This window comes from Gopherus evgoodei, chromosome 5 (genome assembly GCF_007399415.2).
Source record: "Gopherus evgoodei ecotype Sinaloan lineage chromosome 5, rGopEvg1_v1.p, whole genome shotgun sequence".
Classification (NCBI taxonomy): domain Eukaryota; kingdom Metazoa; phylum Chordata; order Testudines; family Testudinidae; genus Gopherus; species Gopherus evgoodei.
The window spans coordinates 54,245,771-54,272,373 of record NC_044326.1 but is presented as its reverse complement, the minus strand read 5'-3'; the positions used below and the strand labels follow the sequence as shown (position 1 = coordinate 54,272,373).

General features: G+C 41.5%; 1 protein-coding gene across 1 annotated transcript in view; it reads right to left on the bottom strand.

Annotated features, from left to right (window-relative positions):
- The window catches only part of CRACD (capping protein inhibiting regulator of actin dynamics), a 127,450-nt gene extending 102,129 nt beyond the window's left edge, over positions 1-25,321 (bottom strand). Inside the window, exons 1-3 of the mRNA XM_030564085.1 lie at positions 25,132-25,321; positions 20,019-20,138; positions 7,679-7,762 (exon numbers count right to left, since the gene is read on the bottom strand). Of these exons, the coding sequence (XP_030419945.1) occupies positions 7,679-7,762; positions 20,019-20,138; positions 25,132-25,228 (301 nt within the window). The 5' untranslated portion in view covers positions 25,229-25,321. The remainder of the gene's footprint in view (positions 1-7,678; positions 7,763-20,018; positions 20,139-25,131) is intronic.
- Between the last annotated feature and the right edge of the window lie 1,282 nt (positions 25,322-26,603).

Genomic DNA, 26,603 nt, shown 5'->3' with positions numbered 1-26,603 from the left:
CTCCATCTAGAACCCACTGCAGTAATCCATTCTTGAGGTGACAAAGGGTCATCATCCAAAAGAAAAAGTAAATATCCTGGCGAGGTGCAGATGGTATAAAGCATTCCTGGATATTGGTACTATATGATCAGCTAACTGGCAGCTGAAGATCCAACATTACTCAGATTGGAAACAAGAATCAGCATATGTCAGTACACATCCTCAACTGAAAGAGGAGAAACTATCCTTACTGTATCTTTCAGTCTTATCCAGAATGAGATTCAACCAACTAGCTGTCAATACTCCAATATCTTGATTAATCTAGGTATTTAAACAATACTGACTGGGACAAGCATGCTAGAGACAAAGCTGAATGTCCTCAGCATACTGGAAGCTTGCCAAGAGTTCCTTATTAGCTCTTTTAGCTGGTATTCTTCAACCAGCACATGTAGAATTGGGACATTTTATTAGGACAGACGTCAATTTACTACCCTAGACAAAAACTGTGGAATCCAAAATCTCCTTTTATTGATGAACAGCTTAATTGATAGTAGATTATAAAGAAAGCGGAGGCTATAAAAGCTGATGTGGTCAAAATTTGGAGCAGTTGAAAATAATGGCAGTTTTTCCATTGACATAATGGACCAAACATTAAAAGGGTCTGGATTATCCTCCTCCTCCCTGACCGCCAATACAAGCAATTCCAATTGACTTCAAAAGCTGTGGTAAAATCAGGGCCAAGACGAAACATTTCAGGGAAAATGTGATTGGGTTCAGTGCACCACAAGTACTTCCACTAACCTAAATAGGCATCATGTTTTTGTCCTGTTTAAATGAAATTTATAAGTATACAAGACATCTTTTAAAGTATTGAATGACGAGCTGCAAAAGCTGAATAGTCTTTTATATAAAAATGAAGGCAGCATGTTTGAAAAGTTTCCATTGTTCAAATATTGGTAGGTGGTTGAAATCTACGGTAATTTACTTTGAGCTGATTCAGACATCAAAAAGGTTGCAGATCTTAAGAGTTCATAACTAGAGACAAATTTGGGTAATGATTAATTAAAAAACTGATTTCTAAGTAGCTTCAGTTTTTGAAAACTGAGTCTCAATTTGGAACAGGGGTGGTGGTGTAGTTTTACAAAGAACAATAAAAACAAGCAGAGAAAAAAGAGGAAGAAATTTAAACCTAACAGAGAGTTAGGTCCTGTTTTCTGAGTTTTAACAGCTGATCAGAGAGTAAGTGGGCATGGGCAGCATGTGAACTGTCCGTTTGGGGAGGCTAGCTCTAGCTCCCCCATATGCCCCTGCCCCTTCTGCCTGAGGACCTGCCCCCCCTCCAGCCTACCATCCGCCCTCCCTCCCCCTACAGATCCCCAAGCCCCCACTGTGGCCACCATACCCCACCCCAATCCTGGGGTGCCCTGCCCCAGCACCCCGAGCCCCAGAGCACCAGGTGGTATGGTCCCAGAGCCCCCAGCCCCAGAGCGCCGGGGGCCCCAGCCGCCCCAGGTCACAGGCCAGTCCACCCTAGCCCCTGCCCACTTAGGGGAAGAGAAGCAGCCTGCTTGGGCTGAGGCCATGAGGGAAGCAGGAGGGGGCTTCGGAGAAGAGTGTGGGCAGGGTTATGCCTGGCTGTTTGGGGAGGCTCAGCCTCCCCTGGCCTGCGATACCTGCTGCCCATGTAAGTGGGAACTGACTGATATCAAACCTGCTATCAAGTTTGTAGATAAAAACAGAACTATTTTTGTAAGAATTCAATGAGGAATCGTGTGTGTGTGTGTGTGTGAGAGAGAGAGAGAGAGAGAGAGAGTGTATGAGTAGTGCATTCATATTATATCTTATATACACAAATATCTATATCTTGAACAGCTGCCAAAGCTCTACTGGCTAAGCCACATTGACATGTTACCTGAAACATTCAGAGCTACAGAAAATGTATTACTGAGCTCTCCTGAAACAGTCCCTGAACATGGTCTGGAAGGATACTGGATGTGGAGCACCCCAGCCCATGCCAACCACTAGATCCATGTGCAGAGGAAATGCACCACACAGATTTTTCCCTTCCTGTGCAATTACATGGTTAGGTTTAACCATTCTCACAACACTGTTTCCCTGTCTTCAAAAGGTAGTTTATGGGTCTGTGGTTAATGCTGAAGGAAGCAGATAGAGACTGTGCAGTTTAGGGTCAGGACTAGGGAGGCTAAAATGGGAAGGAGAACCCCATCTTCCCAGCCCTGCAGAGATTTCCTGGAAAAATTAATCCGGACAGAGCTCTATGCGTCCTCCCCAGCCACAGCTTGTGCATGTCCCCACCTCACACCCAGTGGGCAGCCATGAGTAGACTGTTGCCAATGGAACATGCTGCAGGAACTGGACAAAGGACACTGCTAGAGGTCAATGTAGATGTGGAGACTCCTGCAGAACCATGGGAGCCCTGGGGATCTTCAAGGTTTCAGGGCGAAAACGTATTCAGAGTGGGCTTTTGATGGGACTGCTCATGGTAACACGGTTAAGCATGTGCACTGGAGCCTTAGTTGGAAACCCTGAGATAAGTTTCTAAAAATCAGGAATGCAGATAATAGCACTACATTCAGACCTGGTTCCAGAGGAAGCAGCAGTGAGAAATACCCTAACGTAACAGTAAATTCACCCTTAAGAAGCTCCATTAGCTGTATTAATAATATTGATAACATCCTGAAATTTGTGCTCTCGACAGCATGGCTCATCTCACATTTTCATCTTGTCTTATTTTGGATACAAGGCAAGGTGAGGTGAAGTCACTGGGACCATTAAGAGTGAGATATAATTCTAGCTAATTCTAGACATAGATCTTTAATTTTTGCTTCATCATAACAAAACAGACCACATGGGGGGGGGGTTCTGTTCAATGTGCATTACCTTAGGTGTAAGGCACTGAACTCTGGTAATGCAATTTGATTTGACATGATCATTAAACCTTGAACTCAGGAAACATGACTGGTCAGCAAACTTGCCTATTACTTAAAAAAAAAAGAAAAAGCAACAGCTCACCGATTCAGATAGATGCCACAACTTACATACAGTCAATAGAAAATATTTAAGTCATTAAAACAAATCAAATCAAAACAGAGCTGCTGTAAACCAGACTAAATTACTCTGTTAGAAGCCAGGAAGTGCCAGGTCAGGTACTACTGATGCAAAAGACAGGACATGTTGTTTAAACAGGGTGTGGCATATGGGAATGGCAATGAGGCAACACAAAGGATTTACACTTCCTCAAACAGCATAATTCTGTCTCTCCTCTCCTTTAATATTTAATATTTACCAGTTGAGATGTGCACACATAGCAAACTAATCAGGGTAAATGTAAGAAAATGTAAGAAATGGGTGATCCAAGGGATTGTATAAGGGATTAACAATGGGATATAAAGACATCAACTTCTAGGCCACTGGTTTGAATCCCGCGCTTATTGGTAGTGACCAGGAGTTACACCATCCTATGCCTGTTCAGTCACCTATGTGAAAAGAATTTGGTGGTCTTGGTCCAGTTCCTAGTGGGTAGGTGTTGACATCACAAAAATGAGTCATACATGGAACTAAATGGCATCCTCCTTGGCATTTCAGAGGCTCAGAACTGAATGGGCATAGAGAATAAACTACGCTTTCTCTCACCCCCAGATTTGTTCCTCCCAAGGATTAGGGTTGTGGGTAAGGCAAAGTGGAAAAACTTGCACTGCTGCTGTCTGTTATACCTGTTCTGAGGGTAAACAGAAGTCTTCATTGCCAGGGCTGTCAGTCCAACACCTTTCCAACAAATTAAATTCACACAAAGAGACACACACACACAAAGTGATCTTTGAAGGTGTGCCCCTACGCTGGCCAGTGGAGAGAACAGTCTCTTCTTTTAATGATCATTCTTGTAATTCACCACCAATCTACTTCTTATAATGGTCATTTTATGCAAATAAGACCTGGGCACCTATCCTTTCTTATTTCATTAAACCACAGACACCCTAGTCCATTATTGTTCATCTCAGATCTGATCAGCTGAATTTCCACCAGATAGGTTCCATTCACCAACTTACATTGCCATGACTTTAACACTTTTTTCAATTCTAAATTTTTTAAATCAAAGTAATAGCAATCTAACCATTGCCAGCATTGAAAGTGCAAAGCTGAGACAGCCCTGCAGAAAGAAAAAGGAATTGAACAGAATGAGGCCACATCACACCTCAGTATACCATGAAGTTATTCTCTTCACTTGAACAATTTCATGTTCATATACTGCAGTAATAATCACAGCACAAAATACCACACTGTTCACAAGTTTAAAGAGACAGAACCATTTCTAATTCTTTGGTGAATAAAAATACCACAGTTAATTGGTCCCTTCTAGCCTTCCACTGGCTCTGTAGTCAAACAGAATTTAAGAGAAATTACAGCAAGGATGACCTTGCATATTTCCCCAAGTACAAAAACCAGACATTCCTATTTTAGTTCACAGCCCATGGGTCCTGGAAAGTTCCATGGTTTATCCTGGTTTGAATACAGGTTTTATCCTGTTTCTTTTGGGACAGCGGATAACTTGTTTCTTGGCATTTATGTGTTGCAGTGCTGAAAGCACAAAGTGCTTTCTATCACCAGGCAAATTTGCTCTTCCAATCCTCTGGCCTTCATATATCTGTGGCCACTTCTCTATTAAGCAAGGTGCAGAAACAACGTTAGCTCACAACTGAATGACTAAGACATGCAAAAGAGGGCTGCAATTCAGTGCCACAGCCTTATGGCAATGGTTCTAATTGGGAGGATCATTCAGATGCTGGAGGAGGAGAAAAGTGCTGGGAGTTAAGAACAAAAAAGGTAAAATGTTAAGTACATTTAAGGAGAACTGATGAAGGATGAAGAGCTGATTGAGGGCAGAACAGAAAGGGAAGGAAAGAGAACACAAGGAAGCGAGTAGAGAAAATTGAGGGGCCTGACACAGAGTTTCAAAGGTGCAAGTCTGCATGGGACTAGTAATGTCTATGGAAACCAAGCGAATGAAAAATACTACCCTTCACAAGCTACAAAAGAGAGTTATCTGCAGCTTGTATACAGCACTAGTGCTGTTATATAGATTAGATCAGGGGTTCTCAAACTAGGGGTCGGGACACCTCAGGGGCCTGAGAGGTTATTACATGGGGGGGTCACAAGCTGTCAACCTCCACCCCAAACCCCGCTTTGCCTCCACATTTATAATGGTGTTATATAAATAAAAAAGTGTTTTAATTTGTAAGGGGGGACGGTCGCACTCAGAGGCTTGCTATGTGAAAGGGGTCAAGTATCAGAGGGGTAGCCGTGTTTGCTGCTTTTACAGATCCAGACTAAGAATCCTGTGGCACCTTATAGACTAACAGACGTTTTGGAGCATGAGCTTTCGTGGGTGAATACCCACTTCATCAGATGTATGTGTCACATCTGTGTCACATGCATCTGACGAAGTGGGTATTCACCCACAAAAGCTCATGCTCCAAAACGTCTGTTAGTCTATAAGGTGCCACAGGATTCTTTGCTGCTTTTATGTGAAAGGGGTCACCAGTACAAAAGTTTGAGAGCCACTGGATCTATCTGCAGGTTTAGAAAATGTTTTATGTTTTTCATTTATAAATCTGGTTTCTCTTTCATTTGTGCAAGTTTCGCCCTCTGTCCTTTACCATATTGTTGGTTACCAACCTTATACAGGCATTATGAAGGCAACATGATTTTTCCAAAATACCTACCTGAAGCTGAAATAGAGTTAGGAAAAGCAGCCAGGATTGCCCAGTATTCACAGACAAATGTTCTGAAAGGAAGATTAAGCTATGCCTACACTTCAAGCTGGAGGCAAAATTTCCAGCTCCAGCAGGCACACTAGTTTTGATCGAGCTGGCACACTAAATATAGAAATGAAGCTGCCATGGCATGAGTGTCAGGATGGGCTAGACTCCCCAAGTACAATCCTGCCTGGAATCTCAGGTACTTATTTGGGCAGATATTCCATCCTGATACTCATGCTGCTATCACTACACTTCTATTTTAGCACGCAAACTCTGTCAAAGCTAGCACTCATATCTACTCGCAAAAAGCGCCAACTCCATGGGTGCTCTGGGGCTGGAGCACCCACAGAGAAAAATTAGCAGGTGCTCTGCACCCAAATGCCATCAAGCACCCCCCTCCTTACCTCCTTCTGCCCCTAGAGCTCACCACATCCCTGCTCCTCCTCCTCCCTCCCAGCACTTCCCGCCCACTGCCTAACAGCTGTTTGGCAGTGCTTAGGACTTTGGGAGGTGGAGGAGTGGGGATGCAGCATGCTCAGGAGAGGAGACAGAGAGGCAAGGACTTGGGGGAACGGGGTGGAATGGGGGCGGGGCAGGGGTAGGAAAAGGTGAGGATTTGGGGGAAGGGCTGGAATGGGGGTGGGCAGGGGTAGGAAAAGGCGGGGCAGGGTGAGGGCGGGGTTCGAGCACCCACCGGGCAGAGGGGAAGTCAGCGCCTATGTCTACTCAAGCTGGAAATTACATCTCCAGCTCAAAGCACAGATGTACCTTAGAGGGGTTAAAAGGGAGTGTACTAGCAACACAAAGACACAAGTTTTGAACAAGGTGTGCACCCAGAAAGGCACAGCTCATGAGTCAGAAATGAAATTAATCTTTATGATTAGTAGAGACAGGCCTGAGCAGTGCCATACCAAACTGTTAAACTCTATGTTTTGCTGAATCAAATTATAAACTTTTCCAAATGTGGATGTTGGAAATTGGATCAGATTTCAAACATTCCTGAAGTCCATAGTGATCCAGCTTGGCTCTTCACAGAGAGTGGTTCAAGTTGCAAACTCTGATCCAATCCTAGATTAGCATTTGTCATACAGGTTCAAGCCCATCTCTCGTAATGGGGGATCATTTTTCTGCAACCGAGCATTTGATGCACATCTGTTATGCTAAACATTCTTTCTAACAGTTAAGAATTTGGTAACTACATTGTCTAGTTAATAATAAAAGATAGAAAACCTTGTAAATTTAGTGCAAATAATATTAGCAAGCATGTGTTACATCTGTTAATAAACTAGAGAAAGGGCAAAATGTATTAAGAGGCTTGGAGAAGTGCCTTGTGAGGAAACATAGTTGCTCATGTACTGTGGTAACAGGGCCATATAACCAACTATATTAGACAGACAGACAGACATGAAGAATGAAAATGTGTGTAGCTTGGCCAAATGGTAATTAAGAAAGGATACAAGTACAGTATTTGAAACATGCAAACACCAAGATTGAAGAGAAATAGTTTACAGCTGCTCAGGAGCACATAACTAAGTATAGTGGAAAGAAATTATGCCAAGAAAAAGTCCTCTGAGTTTTGCCTGAGGCTATATGATTTGGCCCATTAAAATAAGAAAGCTGTTTGAAAAAAACAAACAAACAATGGTTTACAATCACTAAGAACTTGCTAGCCCAAACTATGATATATCATTTTTATTTAAATGGAACATGTCAGAAGACCAGTCTGTGATAAATAAAACCTGGAAGGCTGGTCACAACTACAATCTTTTAGTCACAGCAAGAGCACAGATTATATAGGCCGCTTTACGTTTCTTTTCGCAGTTCATGAGAAATAAAGAAGCTTCATACGTAAACAAAATGAAAAGAAAATGGATTCTGTCTCTTTAAGTGCAATCAAGAGCACCAATTTATTTTTACAGTACCTGAAGCATTAGTACCCAGTACCTCAGCCTGAACATTCTGTTTAGTGTCCCTTTCATCTGTAGCCATGGCTTTGTCAAATGTTACTGAAACAAAAAGTACAACACAGCAGATTTACATAACCAATAAATTTAGGAAGACAGAATGCATAGTTCAGCTCCACTCATTTTTTCTCTGTCCTCTTTACAATGAAATTTCTTATGTTTTAACATTATTTAGATGCATTTGCTAAAATATGCAATAAAATGCATTATCCAGTTTGACTATTAAATCTTCAATACAATACAAGCATTATAATTGCATTTAATAAGATATGACCAAGTGGAGCTCCAGTAAAATATACCTCCATCAAATTACAGAGCCCTGTAATGAGAAGACTGTATGGGATTGAATATGTTTGTATTTAATTTCAGTGTCTAGTTTATTAACCAAACAACTACAGCGTGATAAATCTCTTTCAAAGTTCAGTTGTTCCCTGAGCTTTCACCTATAGAAAAGTGCATGTTTTCAGATTTTAAGTTCCACCAGGTGATAAAGAACTAATATTACAGGTTCACTAAAGAAGAGACACTGTGTTGCCTACATGAAGAATGCTATTCATACCAGTAGACTATACCTTTCTGAACCAGCAGGATATTCATTAAATAATTATGGGGTTTATCTTTCTGTAAACATAGGTTCAGATTCATAACACTTTAAAAGGTCTTGAAAAGCTATTGTAGGGAGAACTGCCTGTAGGCTGTGTACTTGCTATCAAACTAAATCTCAATCTCCTAGAAATACTTTTCCCTCTCTTTTTTCAGGGTGGAGGTAAGGGGAGAGAAGGATGATATGGTGGGGGGGCATTGCTTGACACAATGATACATAATACAGTGCGGGCACAGATAAGGCAATACTATAAGATATTAACACAAAGTACACCTTTTCAAGACCTGATGATGGGAAACCAAAATTAACTGGTTGCCACTGTGAAGGGAAAATTCAGCTTGTGTTACTAGCCAGGATACAGATTTGGAGACATCTCTGCCTATTATAGGCACATTGTTGTATGCAGTGGGTTGTTGTAGCCATGTTGGTCGCAGGATATTAGAGAACACAAGGTGGGTGAGGCAATATCTTTTATTGGGCCAACTTCTGTTGGTGAGAGAAAAAAAACTTTCACTCTTACACAGAGCTTTATGCTGACCTGAAGAAGAGCTCTGTGTAAGCTTGAAAGCTTGTCTCTGTCACCAACAGAAGTTGGTCCAATAAAAGGTACAGTATTACTTCACCCACCTTGTCTTTCTATTGTAATACACTAACACAGAACTTCATGGTAACTATAACAGCAGTAAATATTAGGTAGAGGTATACAAGATATTATGGGCCAAGTTTTCAAACATAGTATACGTGCTTTAAGTTGCACCTACAAAATAGGCACATGCAAAATGAATTGTGAGTGAACCATTTGCATGTAACTATAATTTTTGCACATGTATGTGTTCCATGTACTTTTATTTGCTGCAAGTGTGTGCATATATCTGCAGATGCCGTATATGAAATATATGTTTGAAAAATATGGCAATATTTCTGAGGTGCATTTTGGAAGCAATGTCCTAGAGTTTAACTATCTCAGTCTTTATTTTAAAAATGTTGCAGTATTGTACAATTATGGCTCTCAGCACTGTAATAACACTACTGGAAGAAATACTGTTTACATCATCACTGTAGAATACTGCACCATAATTTTATAAAAGTTTCTAATTACTATTATTTATATAGCAACATATAGATACATAGGCTAGCACTGTACAGTAAGTGACCTGCCTCAGCAATTAACAGATTCTTGTCCCTAAGAACTTTTGCCTAATGGTAAAAGCAATACAGTACAATGAAGAGCTGAACAGAGCAGAATACGGTCATTCAAGTAAAAAAAAAAAAAGGCTTCACAGAATGTATGGTTTAGAAGGTTTGTGAACAGGAAACAGAGAAGACATTTTGCATACGGTTACCAAGTAGATTCATGAGAGTTGTATAATGCCCTCTGCACTGCTTTAAAATGTACCCCACAGTGTCCTGTGACTACTTGCAGAGATAAACACAATGTATTAACAATATAGACAGAAGATGAAAAGCTGCAGAGAGAGAGGTCACAGACAGTGGAACTCATGATGTAACACTAATCTAAATATTGGTTCTTTTTCTTCTAGAATTCCCAGAAAAGTTGCATCTGTTGACATCTTGCCAGTCACTTAGTACCTGATTCAGGAACACACTTATCTATGTACTTAAAGTTCAGCATGTGATTCTGTGCTTTCCTGAATAGGATTGTTCTTCTGAACTGGGGCCTCTAAGAACATTAGCCAATTAATGCACTGGCACTACAACATTTACAGCAGGACTTGGTGCAAACATACACACCTCCTTAGCAGAGGCAAACCAGGACTCATGGTGTAGGGCAGAGATGGCATGAACCAAAACCCTGAACCCAAAATTCCTGAGTACAGTTAAGATCCAAATCTGAATTTTACACCTCAGACCCATCTCTAGTCTATAGACAGCAGCACTACCAGTTGGGCTAAAAAGAAGAGTCTCTCACAGCCCCTACCCTTGGAGTATGTAGATGTATAATCTCCTCTTATCTTGGGATTCCTCTTGCCTACTGTATTTCATGCTGGTTATACATCAGAATTCAACACTGAGGCTAAATCAAAAGTCATATGTCATAACTAGAGATGAACCCAAACTGGAGCAACAGCATCAGAAAATCCCTGACATTGGAATTCAGATCCAGTCTGAACATTGTGACTACAGCCTCTGTCTATAACAGACCAACTGTGAACAACCTCATATTGAGGAAAACTAAGATCCAGAGCCAGACTTAGCAACTTGGGCCCAGCACAAGAGATAATGTGCCAAACTTATCCCTAGTGTAACTCCAATGAAACAACAATATAGTTACACCAGGAATAAAGTGGGCACAAAAAGCCAGTGAAGTAAAGGATTAAGAGAGGGACACCAGATACTGTGGCAAGGGGCTTCCAGCGCACTGCTTCTAGTGAGCATGGGACTATGGCATTAAAGTAGGAACAAAATATTTAATTCTAATTATTAACAGGGTAGAATGTAAAAGAAATGAAGGCCTGATTAGAACCAAGAAATACTATCAAAAGCGATGTGAAAATAAAAATCAGATATAAGAGTTCTCTTATTAAAATGGCAGAAAAGGTGTGTTCCAAAATTGGCTTCTGTCTGAAGAAGCTGTTACATTAAAATTTCTAAAATTCCCACAGTAAATTAATTATAGAGAAGAGAGTCTTTCCTTAACTACCACTTTCCATTTTTTCCCCTCAGGTTTTGGATGCCTGGGTGGAATTTTTCAGATAAAACTTTTTTCACTGAAAAAATGCAGATTAAGTTTGACTGAAACATTTTGTGAATTTATGTCAAATTCAGCAAATTGTTTCATCTGGAAAAAAAATTAAAAATCAACATGTTTCATTATGACATTTTCTAAACAAAGCATTTCAACATTTCATTCAAAATGATTTTCATTTTGAATTTTACTTCATTATATTTAAAAAAATTAAGATAAAACTCTGAAAAACAAATAAAACCCCAAACTTTTGTTCAACCAAAATGATTTTTTCCCAATTTTCAGGTTAGCCACCAAACCAAAAGATCAGTTATTCATACAGTTCTATTCCTGACACAATTTAACTGCCACTAGATGTAGTTTTGTGCTAATTCCTAGCATTTTTAACATATCTTGTGTACCATCGATGGATAGCTCCCTAAAGCCAGGGACAAGAGGAGCTACACTGTCTAGGAATCAGAGGGAGAAACTGCCTGCTGAAGTTGCTCATGTGTTAGCACTCTTGAAAATGTGATTGCAGAGCCATTGGCCATTATCTTTGAAAACTCATGGCAATCAGGGAAGGTCCCAGATGACTGGAAAAAAAAGGCTAAAGTAGTGCCAATCTTTAAAAAGGGAATAAGGAGGATCCGGGAAACTACAAGCCAGTCAGCCTCATCTCAGTCCCTGGAAAAATCATGGAGCAGGTCCTCAGGAATCAATTTTGAAGCACTTAGAGGAGATGAGTGATCAGGAACAGTCAGCATGGATTCACCAAGGGCAAGTCATGCCTGACTAACCTAATTGCCTTCTATGATGAGATAATTGGCTCTGTGGATGAGGGGAAAGCAGTGGACATGTTATTCCTTGACTTTAGCAAAGCTTTTGATATGCTCTCCCACAGTATTCTTGACAGCAAGTTAAAGAAGTATGGGCTGGATGAATGGACTATAGGTGGATAGAAAGCTGGCTAGATCATCAGGCTCAATGGGTAGTGATCAATGACCCCACGTCTAGTTGGCACCCGGCATCAAGCACAGTGCCTCAGGGTTGGTCCTGGGGCCAGTTTTGTTCAATATCTTCATTAATGATCTGGAGGATGCCGTGGATTGCACTCCCAGCAAGTTTGCAGATGACACTAAACTGTGAGGAGTAGTAGATATGCTGGAAGATAGGGATAGAATACAGAGGACCTAGACAAATTAGACGACTGGGCCAAAAGAAATCTGATGAAGTTCAACAAGGACAAGTGCAGAGTCCTGCACTTAGGACAGAAGAATCCCATGCACTGCTACAGACTAGGAACCGAGTGGCTAGGTAGCAGTTCTGCAGAAAAGGACCTACCGGTTACAGTGGACAAGAGCTGGATATGAGTCAACAGTGTGCTCTTGTTGCCAAGAAGGCTAGCGGCATTTTGGGCTGCATAAGTAGGGGCATTGCCAGCAGATCGAGGGATGAGATCATTCCCCTCTATTCGGCATTGGTGAGGCCTCATCTGGAGTACTGTGTCCAGTTTTGGGTTCAACACTACAAGGAGGATGTGGAAAAATTGGAAAGAGTCCAGTGGAGGGCAACAAAAATGATTAGGGGGCTGGAGCACATTACTTATGAGGAGAAGCTGATGGAACTGGGATTATTTAGTCTCTAGAAAAGAAGAATGAGGGGGGATTTGCTAGCTGCTTTCAACTACCTGAAAGGAGGTTCCAAAGAGGATGGATCTAGACTGTTCTCAGTGGTACCAGATGACAGAACAAGGAGTAACAGTCTCAAGTTGCAGTGGGGGAGGTTTAGGTTGCATATTAGGAAAAAAATTTCACTAGGAGGGTAGTGAAGCACTGAAATGGGTTACCTAGGGAGGTGGTGGAATCTCCTTCTTTAGAAGTTTTAAGGTCAGGCTTGACAAAGCCCTGGCTGGGATGACTTAGTTGGGGATTGGGCCTGCGTTGAGCAGGGGGTTGGACTAGATGACCTCCTGAGGTCCCTTCCAACCCTGATATTCTATGAGAGAGGTTCTGACATGTGTTGGTAATTTCTTTGTTCATGATATTTATCCCTATTTAGAAATTACTGAAAGTAAATTCAGCAAGAGTAGCCCTCCATGTTTAGCAGTGACATATAACCTGTCAGTTAGAGGGAAGTTCAGTGAAGAAGGCTTTGTCATCACTCACTTCCCCAAACATTTTGTAGCCTCATAGATCTCTGGAAATTTGATGCAGCCAGGGGGACCTGCAGGGTGTTTTCTCCTACATTACACCAGCAGATCTGCCTATTTCTCTCCTCTTCAGGGCCAGCAAGAAGCATTCCTCTTATCCTCAGACATGCCAACCTGCTACACTGCAAGCGTGAGCCACCATCTTGGCAAATACCAGGGACTGAATTTATGATCCCTAGAGATAAAAGCATGACCCCTTACAGCTTGTTCTAAAAAGCCACTATCTCAAGATGAGAGCTATCACAGGCTCAGATCCTTTGTGGATTGGGCACAGCAGGAGATTACAACACACACACACACCGACCAGTGGGTTACACATGCAAACCATGTAACAAATGAGCTACATGTAAAATGTGTATTTTTGGTGATTCAGACCATATCTACAGACTATCATAGTTTTTAAATACAAATGTGTTTTAAAAAATATCTTTGCACCGTGTGAATTGCATGTAACTAATAGGATCCTCCCACATAGATTGGAAAAAGGGTTTGGAACCCTTCAGATCTCTAACTTAGCCACTTTCTGTTTAGCTACCAGAACAGGGGCTGCAGGATGTCATTATAGTGGGGGGGCACAGATTTCCCTTCCCTGACCTCCTCTTCCCATCTTAGGTGTCCCTCCTCTTTTAGCAGCCTGACACCCTTGCCCCCCCAGCCCATGGGCATCTCATCCATCCTCTCCAAATCTGAGCAAGTTGTTTTGTGACCTGGCACACAGGGTTGCAGCACCATTCAGGTTTGGCCCAGTCAAAAAGTGGTCGAGTCATAGACTGGATGGTCCCCCAACCCCACCACCCATCTCTGCAGCCTATGCAGAACAACTGTTAGCCCCTGCATAGACCACTCATTGGTGGAAGACTTGACATGCATTGTCATAATGGGTTACACAGCTGTTTATTAATCAGCTGCATAATATTGGTGATCAAGAACTCTGAATTCTATCCCTGGCTCTGGGAGAGAAGAGCGGGTTATAGAGGTTAGAGATAGGATAACACAAACTAAATTAATCAGTCACTCTAAAAGGCAGGGTAAAACAATAAAAAATGTTGGGGATAGTAAATGTTAGAGTTGAAGAAAATGAAGGCTTTTCTATTCCCCCACCTGCTCAAGGAATGGAAGAGCAGAAAGAATGCCTAGAAGGAAATTTTAAGCTTTTGGAACATCAGGACAGGCGCTACAAGCAAAACAAGCCTGAAGTCATCAGCTGTTAAACTGAGAAAGAAAATGAAATAGTAGACTGAGAATCAAGAAAACATATGTATAAATAAGGACAAAGATGGAACTAGAGCTAAATAAACCATCAAAAATTCATACTAAAATAAAGAATTATTACAACTACATCAAAGACAATAGAAACATAATACAATCAATAAGATGATGCATTTGAATATACAAATAAAAAAGAGCATTAACAAAACAATGTGGAGATTCAAAAATGTATACATTATTCAGTGTTACATTTTTGCCTCTTCTTTTCTATAGTATAAAGTAGTGTGTTCTTGTCACAGAATATTTTATGGAAAGACTATGGGGCATATTTTGTAGTAGAAAACTCTTATTAACCCATGGAACCAAAACCTATTAAACATACATGCAAATTCAGAAAAAGTAGTGTATGTTTTACATATATACTTATAAGATACGGTGTTATACACAAACTAACATGAAAGTGGCCTCTTTCATAGATATTTTATTTTAAAAATATGTGGTATTATATAGAATACAGTAAAATATGTGCTACTTGCAAACTACCATATTGTTTATGTATAAACAAAAGCTTCATTTAAAAAGGAATAAAAATTGGCTAAGGGGGATATTACCCTTACACAAATCCTAAAAAGCATGGAAACACAAAGTTATGGGACACCTCTTATACCCTAGCTTTCATACAGCATCTTTCCACTGATGGAGACAGACTCCATATCTTCACAAGGAACTTCCTTCTGCCTTCAAATAATAAGAAAACACTGCACAGAACACATTAACCTCCCTTACAGAATAACTCTAAACCTTACAATTACAACCGCAGCATGAACAGGTTAAGTGTGCTCTGTGTTAAGTTTTATGGAGGGAAATGCTATGATCTTGTAACAGGAAAAATTGGGGAGGATCATATTATAAACTTTGCTTGATAACAGCATAATTTATTTAAATATACTTTTGAGGAATGTGGGCAATGAGTTTTAGCTATGTGGAAACTGTGAATGGTAACAAGCTAGTCATTTGTTAGCAAAGAATTAAAGTAAGATCAGGCAGCAAACATTACTTAGCTTTTTTTAAATTAATGCCACCCCCATAAATTAAGTAACAGAATTAGCTGAAAATTCATCTTTAATACCCAGATTATATATAGTAAACTTAGGAAGACACACTATATTCTTCATACAAAAGAGAGGTTGAATCCCTGCATTAAGTAAAAAACTGGACCTAAATTTATACAAATGTACTATTATACATATAAATGGGGAGTCACATACTTTGTTGCTTCTGTAGGCTAAGAACACTGCACCAGCAGCTCTTTGCATTCCTCCATTCCACCCACAACCTTCCTATATGCCACCTTCTCATTCCCCTCTATTTTAAGGACTTCATCCAAATTTCCTCCTGCCAGGGGTTTTGTGTCCACTATTCCCTTCTCCTCCCATATAAGGATCGTCCATTTTCCCTCAATGCCAGCAGCTCTGTACAGGCCCACATTCCCACTTCCTCTATGCCCTCCAGTCTTCCCTTACCTCCATAGGAGAGGCTCTGCATGCTCCCCAGCCCCATACCAGGTTTCCCCAGTCTTCCCCTGTGCCCCAAGGGGGGTTCTATGTGCCTCCCATTATTCGCTTCCTCCATACCTGGGTCCCCCATTCTCTACCCCATGCCACAGTCTGTGCACAACCCCATTCCCCTTCCTCCATCATTATTATTTGTCTAGGTGACAAGTCATTCAGGATATCAACATGTTAAATTCTATTGGGAGGATGAGCAGGGACATTGTTAGGCTGGATAGTGTTAATCGGCACGTGGCCATTCTCCAAAAGTGGCCACACCCACATCACATATCATTTGAACACTTATTTTATGTACATTTAGGTGAGGTATGATGTGGAGCTTTCAAGTGTTGTGTAAGCCTGCAGGTGAGGTGAAACAATGGTACCCAGAATGAGAAAAAGTGTCATTTTTTGCAGTTCCAGAAACACTACCACATGACTAGGACTATAGTTCAAGTTAATTTTCACGCCTTAATGTGATATTTATTCATAAAAGCTACCAAACAACAATGTATTTTAAAAACATTATTGGTGTGGCATAGGCAAGTATTTTCTTTTCAGAAATGATGAACCTGTTTAGCATGTGTCAAAATGGCAAATATCAATATTTTGCAAAATATTACATGAAACGTTTTCACATAATATATTCTGAATTGTCAAAGTATCTCACAAGTGATTATAATAGTTTTCTATATTTTTAGTTGAAATTTGCTGACCCGATCAGTCTCATGCTGCTGGTTGTGCACAGGAGCAGGAGAACTCGTGCCCATAATTTGTACTGTATAGTGGGTAGATATAAATTAATGTGAATTCGCTTTTGTATATACAGTGTAGCATCTAGTCCAGTGGTGGGCAACCTGCGGCCCATCAGGGTAATCTGCTGGTGGGCCACCAGTTGGTTTACATTTGCATGGTTGCCCGCAGCTCCCTCTGGCCGCGATTCGCCATTCCCTCATAAAATGGAAACATTTGAGAGAGCAATCAATCTAAGGGATGCAGCACATCAAAGAGGAGATGATGACCTAGTGTGCAGAATATCTGCAGAAGACTTGATTACTAAGGATGTATTTATCACTCAACATGCCTTTCTTCCTATGTCATAAAAACAAATCTTAAAGCAAAACCACCTACTTACACCGCAGCAATAAGGGCAACCATATGACATTACATTTTGTCAGCTGATTGAAGAGACAGACAATGACCTGTGTACAACAAGAAGGCTCTTCTCCTGTCTATGCTGCTACAAAGATATAAAGCCCTACTTCCCTCCAGCTATAGAAACTGCAATCTATTCCAGTAACAAATTACAAGCAAGATTAGAAAAATACTATGGTTCTGCAATTTCATTCCATGCACAGCATGGACAATGCAAAACTTTACCATTGTTCTATGCAGTGAAATAACAACATTAGCAGATGCGATTCAATCTGCTAGTAATGTAATGCAGAAACTTGCATCATCCAAATGTTTTGTGGATGTTCTTCTGGCGAAGGAGCCTGATGAACAACTTGCCAATGAACAAGTGTTCTTTTTATAATGCCTACTTCAGTTCTTTGGTCTGAAATGGACAAAATGAAAACCTCAGAATATTATCCAAAGCCAAATGATTGTTTATAGAGCAGCTACTTTTGTGCCCCAAGTGGTGCAGGAGTTTGTCCTTTGGTCGATAGATTAAAAAAGACATAATTCAGCCTGCAAGGAGCATCATCCTCAGAAGGCATTCAAAGAAGGTGCCTCTCAATTGTGAAGTGCATAGTATGCAACACCAAAATTACAACACAACTCCATATAAGCCTTGCTGCACAGCTACACCATGAATTCTCAATGTAATTGAGCTGGAGGTGGTTCATCATTAGTGGTGCAAAAATTAGAGATTCCTGGGAGGTATGTTCATTCCAAACAGAATTGTGCCACTGCGTGTTCGTTTTATGCATCTCATCCATAAAGAAGATGATAATACAGACATCCGCACAGAGACTGCTGATGGAAAGAATACCTTCCATTCAATGGCTAGAGGCTATATCAAGAAAAGTCTGCAGACAGTCCAGCATCACAAGAAATATCACTGAAGCATTGGAAAGAAATGTCACTTATGCTCCCAGGCAATCGGAGTCTTTTATGCAATATGCAGAAATTGAAAAACCTAGATCACATCCAGAACTGACTCACCATCAAAAATACTTGAGAAAATAGACTCTTAATCTACAATTTCTGCAGCAAGGAAATCGGTGGCAATGCTGTATGATCAGAGAGAATAAGAATAGGCCCAGAGACCTGAATTCCTTGTGCCTCAGTCTAGCCATTCAAAAGGACAAGTCACTGGCCAAATTCCCACCATGTGTGGATAGCTTTGAAGAGCAGGTCAAAAGAACATCTTGACATACAAGATTTGGATGGCTTCACACATAGACAAAGTATTGGATCACCAGTGCAACAGAATGGAAAAAAGTGGACAATGAACTACTGTTTAGATTCTTCAAGGACCAAAGGCACCTGAGCTTCTACAGGACCTTATTTGTACCTGTACCAGTACAGGTTGCTGCAGTCAACTGTGTCTGTAGTCAGAACAATCTTCCTGCACAGAACTGCCAGGCAATGAAGACATGTGGTAAACCATACACTTTTGACAGAGATCATAATGATGAACAAGCTGATGATAAAGATGTTGACTAGAAGTGTCACCAACGCTATTACATTTAAATGATACATATACAAATGTATTATTGGGTTTTGTTTTACCTTTTAGATTGTTGTTGTGATCCTTTGGGGTCACACAAAAAATATCCAATTTTATGTCTTGAAATAATACATGGAGTCATTAAACTAACAGAAATTAATGCAGATCTTTCAAAGTGGTCATTTTAACATGTTGATGGTGTCACTGTTTATTCCCCTTTATATAGGAATGGCACCACATGACTGGTTCCACATAATACCTCAATCTTAAAGTAGACATTTGAGCTTTCAAATAGCATATGATGTGCATGTGTGGAGAGAGGGGACATTAGTCAATCAGATTGGTGGTGTCTGCCGCTCACCTATCCTGGGTGCCATCAGCCAGTGGTTTGATCGATACACAAGTGTAGAGGTGACTGAAGCTGATAGCTGTGCTAAACAGATGGCAAAGGCTACATGGGTCCCCATTTTATTTCCTTTTAGTTTTTCAGTTTTCCCCCAAGTCAGTGGGGTTCTCACCATTAATGCCTAGATTACTACCTGAAATTTTGGAATTGATTTAATGTGTCATTCAAAAGTTATCACATTACATACAGGAACACAGATAGACTAACACAGAAATGACATCAAGATGAGTGTGAAGTCTTTGCAAGCTTAGCCAAATATACACTATAGAGATATTAAAAACTACCATGTACAATTCATATGATCTTTCCATATGGGAAAGTATATGAAGTGAGGTGTGCAAAGTATTTATCCTCTGTTATTGTCATTCCACCTTAATTAGAACATTTATAATAAGTTTTATCTGTTTCCAACTTCTTCCTGTTAGTGCTGATGGCGAGTTAGCTGATGGGAGAGTTAAGAATATTTTATGTGCCACTAGTCAATCTAAAATCCTTCATTAAGAAATGAAGTGCAGATCAGTACTTTAGGTTTTAAAAGGATGGATCACTTCCTGTCAATAATTTGCAACGGTGACACATTCTGCAAACATGAAAAATGTTTATCTCAGCAAAACAGAGTTGCACAGGAGATCTGAGACATTCCTGAACCTTTGGATAGCCCATGTTGACCCTTTTGGCTGAGAAGAAAGTAAAATATCTGATTCCATATATAGTGGTGGTTGGAAGTACAGTAACACACACACTTGCATGCTTTTCTACCTTGAGCATGAAGTTAAGAGTTTCTTGTTTTGTATGTTTACAACTCAAGGCATAATAGCTAATACACATCCTTTTATCATCAATCATCATCTACTTTCTCTCACATCTCCCTCTCCACCCAACGTCTTGAACTGTTAAAACCAAGATATTCCTTACAGTATTAATTCAAAACCTGGAGAGCAATTATTTCCTTACCTTTCTTAAGCCAAATATTGTTGTTATATACTCCTATTAGGAGTCTCTTCTGGAACTGGCAGCTTTCTTTAGTAACAGATATCAGAAAAGAAGGTGCATTGCCAGTGATGTTCTTCCCAACTATTGAGGGAAAAGAGAGACAGAGCTTTACTTCAATCTTTACTGGAATACCCTTAGAATGTTTTACATCTTCCCATATGAAGCAGGTTCTTTATGAATAGAATACTTCCGGTCTGTCACATCTCTTGGCTAGATCATTTCAAACCATTTAGAAAAATATTACACAAGGGAGATTTGTATGAACTTCTTACTTTCATTTGAGGCAGAATGTCATACATAATAGTCTCTTTTCTCCCCTCGCGGACTGGCAAAACAGCAATACTTTCTTACTTTTCCTTCAAAAGGACCAAATCCTGCAGTTCTAAATCCATTTTCATTTAAGAAAAACATACACTGGTTTCAATGAGAGTTGTGTCAGAGTAATGATGGCAGTATTTGGTCTCAAATTTCTCAGAGTGAAAAAATCAAATTTTTAAAATTAGAGTATTTTCATCATAGCTTTAATAAAAGCAGTGCTTTCTTCAAAACACACAAGTTGTTAAAAATTATGTTATTTGCTTTAAAAAGTTCCAGAAAGATATATATATAGTATTGCTTTTGTTGTAATATTTCATGGAATTGTAGGGGGTTTCACTGAAAAAATAAAACCTGAACCAAAAGCTTCTCCAGTTTTTGACAACTTAAACAAGAAAAAATTTAATGAAACCAAACATATTCTTGTGAAAATGCTATTAGTCAAAAAGCCATCTGTGCAGAAAAATGTTTCAACCAACTCTATTCAAAGTACTTAATGAAATGGATGATAAGTAGGAAAGGCTAAACAGAGGAAAACTAACAAGTAAAATCCGAGAGAAAAAATTCACAGAAGCATCTAAGCACACGTAATGCTTTATTTGCTGTTTGATCAAAAGATTCATTTACTAATTTTACATTGTAAAAATCTGCAATTCAAATAAATGCATGCTGTGCCATTCCTTCCGGTCTTCTTAAAAATAAACAACATTTAAGAACACACGAATGTCCATACTGAATCAGAAAAATGGTCCATCCAGCTCAGTACTCTGTCTTCAACGTGCCAGATGCTTCAGAGAGAATGAACAGGGTAATTTTGAGTGATCCATCTCCTGTCATCCAGTGGTCAGCTTGTGGCAGTCAGAGGCTTATGGACACCCAAAGAATGGCGTATGTCCCTGACCATCTGGCTTTTTAGCCCATTATACCTTTGGCCTTCACAATACCCTTGGCAATGAGTTCCATAGGTTTGACTGTGTGTTGTGTGAAAAGTACTTCTTAGTGTTGTTTAAACCTGCTGCCTATTTATGTCATTGAGCGACCCCTGGTTCTTGTGTTATGTGAAGGGGTGAAAAACCTCCTCTTTTAAGACAATGTTTTGCTTCACAATTTAATCACATAAAATTCTAGAAATTCAAATATAGGTTTTACACAGAAACTATAACTCTTACCCACATTATAGCAGCTATCGGGTTAGGGTCTGCTATACACCAGTTCATGCAATCACCCTTATCATCCTCAGGCAATGAGCAGAAATAGAAAAGTTAAGAACAAACAATGTGCCCTAAATATCAGCAGAATCAGGCTCTGCTGAACAAAGTGGGGGATAAATTAACAGTTGAAGGCAATCTACTCTACAGAGAATACCATGCCACCAGCTTGCGTAAGTTTACTGTGAGACTGTTAGCTAAAGTACTCTGCTGCTATAGCTAATGGGGGTGAGGTGGTCTCTCAGATAGTCAGGACACAAACACACACAAAGACTTTTAGCTCAATGTCAACCATAGGAAATGCAACTGGAAGTCAACAGAAAGCCTGCCCACTTGTCAGAAACTGGAGTCATATTTTCTGCAGCTATAGGTTGCAGGCATGCAGTTGCATTCTGCACCACCCACAGCTTTCAAGAGGTCTTCAAGGATAGTCTCATGGAGAATGCATCACAATACGAAAAGTCACAGAAACTTTAGGGCCAATTTTTCAAAAAAAACAGACGGTGTGTGCGCACTTTGAGTGTAGAATTTTTGGAGCACCAGCACTCATGTATCCAAATGGTAAACTTTAGATGTGAAAAATCCCATTTGTATGCTCAAGTGAAACAGAAATTGGGCTTCATATATGTAAATTTCTCTGGGCATAAGCAATATGTTCAAAAATAGCTCATATAGTGATTTGACCATTTTCTGTTTGTTTCCCGCAATTGGAAGACAGGTTGAGGTTGCTTTGAAAAATTTAGTTCTTACCATCTATCTGTGTAGAACAGGTAGGATCTCATCTATTTTTTAGATTTCATCTGAAATCCTCATCCATTAGTGACCTTGAAGGATGAAAGGTTGACTCAAACCTGCCAGAATTCCACACTAATGTAATACTATCCCTAAGCCCAGTCTACACTGGAAAGTGTTCTGTGCAGTGAAGCAGCTTTCTGTATTGTAACTCCCGAGGTGTACACACTGCCAAGCCACTTAGTGCGCAGAAACTGTGCAGTTGTAACACTGTAAAAAAAAAAAAAAAAACCACACCCCGACAAGAGGTGTACAGTTTTCTGCCTGGGGGTTCTGCGCTGTGGTACCAGTGTAGATACCCTGGTTGATTACAGCACTGCAATTGGCCTCCCGAGGTGTTCCACAATGCCTGTTCTTCACTCTTTGTCATCAGTTTGAACTCTACTGACCTGCCCTCAGGTGACCAACCGTCATCCCCACTCCATAAATTCCTTTGGAGTTTTTAAAAGTCCCCGGTCCTGTTTGCTCAGTGATGAGTGCATGGTCTCACTTCCAGGTGGCCATACCCTGCTCCACGCACAAGACAATCTCCCCCTTGGAGCAATGCCAAGCTGCTGGACCTCATTAGCATTTGGAGAGAGGAGGCTGTCCAGTCCCAGCTGCACTCCAGCCATAGGAATTATGATACCTACGGACAGATTTCATGATGCATGACAGAAAGGGGACATGACCAAGACATGCTGCAGGGTCAAAGTGAAGGAGCTATGGAATGCCTACTACAAAGTATGGGAGGCAAACCGCTGCTCTGGTGCTGCACCCGTGAGCTGCCAGTTCTACAAAACCTGGACACGATACTCTGTTGCAACCCCACCTCCATTGTGAAGACTACCCAGGATACTTCAGTGGCTTGTGTGCCTGTTGAGAGTGGACCGAACCAGGAGAAGGAAATCTTGAATGAGGATGTGGAGGGGGAAGAGGACCCAGAGGATGACTTGGAGGTCAGAGATCCATGCAGCCAGAAGCTCTTTTCTATCCTGGAGGAGACTAGCCAGTCAGAGCTGTCAGATCTTGGTGAAGCGCAAATAGGAGAGGAGGCCCCTGGTAAGTGGATTTGATTTTGGGAATCGCTGAAGCGAGTCATTGGGTGCAGAAGGGTCACAAAAAGCAGGCTTGTGTCTGTATGATGCATGTACCACCACATGCCTAGTCTGAGCGGTGAAACAGACTGCTAATTGACTCCTCACTTCACGGGAATCTGCCTCAGAGATCTCCAGGAAACTCTCATGGAGATACTGGGCAATCCGCTGCTGCAGGTTCTTTGGCAGAGCTGCTTTGTTTCTTACCCCCATTAACAGTAACTTTCCCACGCCACTGTGCCATCATGGGGGAAGGGGGCAGGGGGGACCATTGCTGCACACAGGTGAGCGGCGTAAGGGCCAGGGCAGAAGCTGCAGTCTTGAAGAAAGCTCTCTCTTAATTCCCTGCTCACCCTCAGCAGAGAGAGATCTTCCATAATGATCGCCTCCTGTGGAAAGTGTGGGGACAGGAATGATTATCGCCCCCCCACCCCCCAGTGCTGGCTCTCCCAAGAGCACATGCCCAGTATACAGCAGAGTCCAGGAAGAGTGATTTACCCTGCCCCTGCAGCTACTCACCATTTTACACATCTTGTTGCTCATGTGTATTTGCCTGGGGTCAGCCAGTTAGCGACAGGTGTGAGTGTACTGGCTGTGTTTTAAAAGCACTGAATCAGTGTTGTCTGTGTTGCAAACAATACTGCTTCTGTAAAAATGCGTTTAAACTTCACAGAGATGATCTTGGAAGCCCAGCCTCCCTCTTTATTATCGGCAGCTGAATGGCTGCACAGAATTAGAAAGCAGCCACAAAGAACTAAAGAGGACTTTCTGCATGATGTATGATGCACTCCACCACCAAAAAATAGGAATTGAAGGAGTGGCAGGACAGTGAGAAGAGGGACCGAAAGAAGACCGTGGCATGCCAGAATGAAGCTACAGAGCGGCTCTAAATGTTATGGAGTGCCTAGTGGACATGCTCCAGGAGTACTAGCTCTTCAAACTGAGCAGCTCCGCGCCGGCCCTCCCCTGCAGCCACTGTCACAAAACTCTTTCCATGAGCCTCCCAGACACTGCCAACACACTTATCAACTTCCTGGCTTCAGTCTGTACATGATGCATTCCACTCCTGCCCCATCACAGTCTAGCCCTGTGGACTCCCAGTACCCATTGCACTCAACACCCGTCCCTCTGCAGTTTGGCCCTGCTGAAATACAGTACCCACTGCACTGTACTCCAAAGGAGAAGGTTGGATATGATCCCTGGACATACACAAATCTTTAACCATCCCAGGACCCCACCTCCTCCTGGGACCTTTCCTTCCCGCATCCCCTCAGTGCTGATGTGGTTTTTTTGTTTGACTCTCTCCTCTGGTTGTTGTTTTTTAATAAAAGAATTGTGTTGGGTTGAAAGCAATCTTTATTCCATTAATTGAAAGCAAATAGAGCCCTGCAAAGCAACAGACAATTTTCTTAAACCTTCATATTGCATAGTCTGCATCAATCACAATCACCTCATAGCATTACAAGCACTGCACTCCCAAGCATAGCAACAAATTAGTAGCTTTCAGCTTCAAATTGATGCCTCAAGGCATCCCTGGTCCTTATGGCCCCATGCTGCACCCCTCTAATAACCCTGATCTCTGACTGTTCAAACTCAGCCTCCAGGGCCTTAGCCTCAGTGGTCCAGCCCTGAGTGAAGCTCCCCCCTTCCCTTCACAAATATTATGGAGCATACAGCACACACCTATAAGAATTGGAATATTGTCATTGGCCCGGTCCAGTTTCCCATATAGGCAGTACCAGCAGGCCTTTAAACGGCCAAAAGCATACTCAATAGTCATTCAGCACTTGCTCAGCCTGTTGTTGAACTGCTACTTGCTGCTGTCAAGGTGTCCCATGTATGGCTTCAAAAGCCACAGCATTAATGGGTAGGCAGGGTCTCCCAGGATCACAATGGGCATTTTGACATCCTCTACGGTGATCTTCTGGTCTGGGAAGAAAGTCTCTGCTTGCAGCTTCCTGAACAGGCCAATGTTCCGAAAGATGCGTGTCATGCACCTTTCCGGACCAGCCTGCGTTAATGTCTGTGAAACACCCACGGTGATCGACAAGCGCCTGGAGAATCATTGAGAAATACCCCTTTTGATTAATGTACTCTGTGGCTAGGTGGTCTGGTGCCAGAATTGGAATGTGTGCGCCATCTATTGCCTCTCCGCAGTTAGGGAAGCCAATTTGTGCAAAGCCATCCATAATGTCACACACGTTGCCCAGAGTCACGGACTTTCAGAGCAGGATGCGATTAATGGCCCTGCACACTTCCATGAACAGGAGTCCAACAGTCAACTTACTCACTTCGAACTGGTTAGTGACTGATCAGAAGCAGTCTGAAGTATCCAGCTTCCACAGTGCAATCACCAAATGCTTCTCCAGCGGTAGGGCAGCTCTCATTCTCATGTCCTTGAACCGCAGGGCTGGGGCGAGTTCATCACACAGTCCCATAAATGTGGCTTTCCTCCTCCAAAAGTTCTGCAGCCACTGCTCATCATCCCAGACATGCATCACGACGTGATCTCACCACTCAGTGCTCATTTCCTGAGCCCAAAAGTGACGTTAGACTGTGGTCAGCACCTCCATGAATGCCACAGGCATTTTTTTATAGCTACTATGCATGGCGAGATCAGTGTCGCACTCCTCTTGTCTTTGTAGTTTAAGGAATAACTCCACTGCAACTCGTGATGTGTTGGTCAGAGCAAGCAGCATACTGGTCAGTAGTTCGGGATTCATTCCTGCAGACCACAGAGGCAGAGTTCACAGTACACAAACAGTTGAAAGATGACATCAAATGCAGACAGAAGCACAGGAATTCCTGGAATGCAAAACAATGCATCATGGGCATTGGGACTGGACCCAGGATGCCCCACAACCCCCTCCGCCTTCCCACAACTTTTAGCAGCAGAAGAGGAAGAGCTGCTCTGTGGGATAGCTGCCCAAAGTGCACCACTCCGAATACCACTGCAAGTGCCGCAAGTGTGAACATACTATTGCACAGGCAGCTGACAGTGTGAACACACCACAGCAGTTTCCCTTCAGCACTCTCTGAGCAGTGCTGTAACTGCCAGCACTGTAACTGTCAGTGTAGACATACCCTGAGAAAATTGCTTTCTGCAGAAACATAAGAATATGCAGTCTAAGCAAATTCTCTCCTGATATTCAATA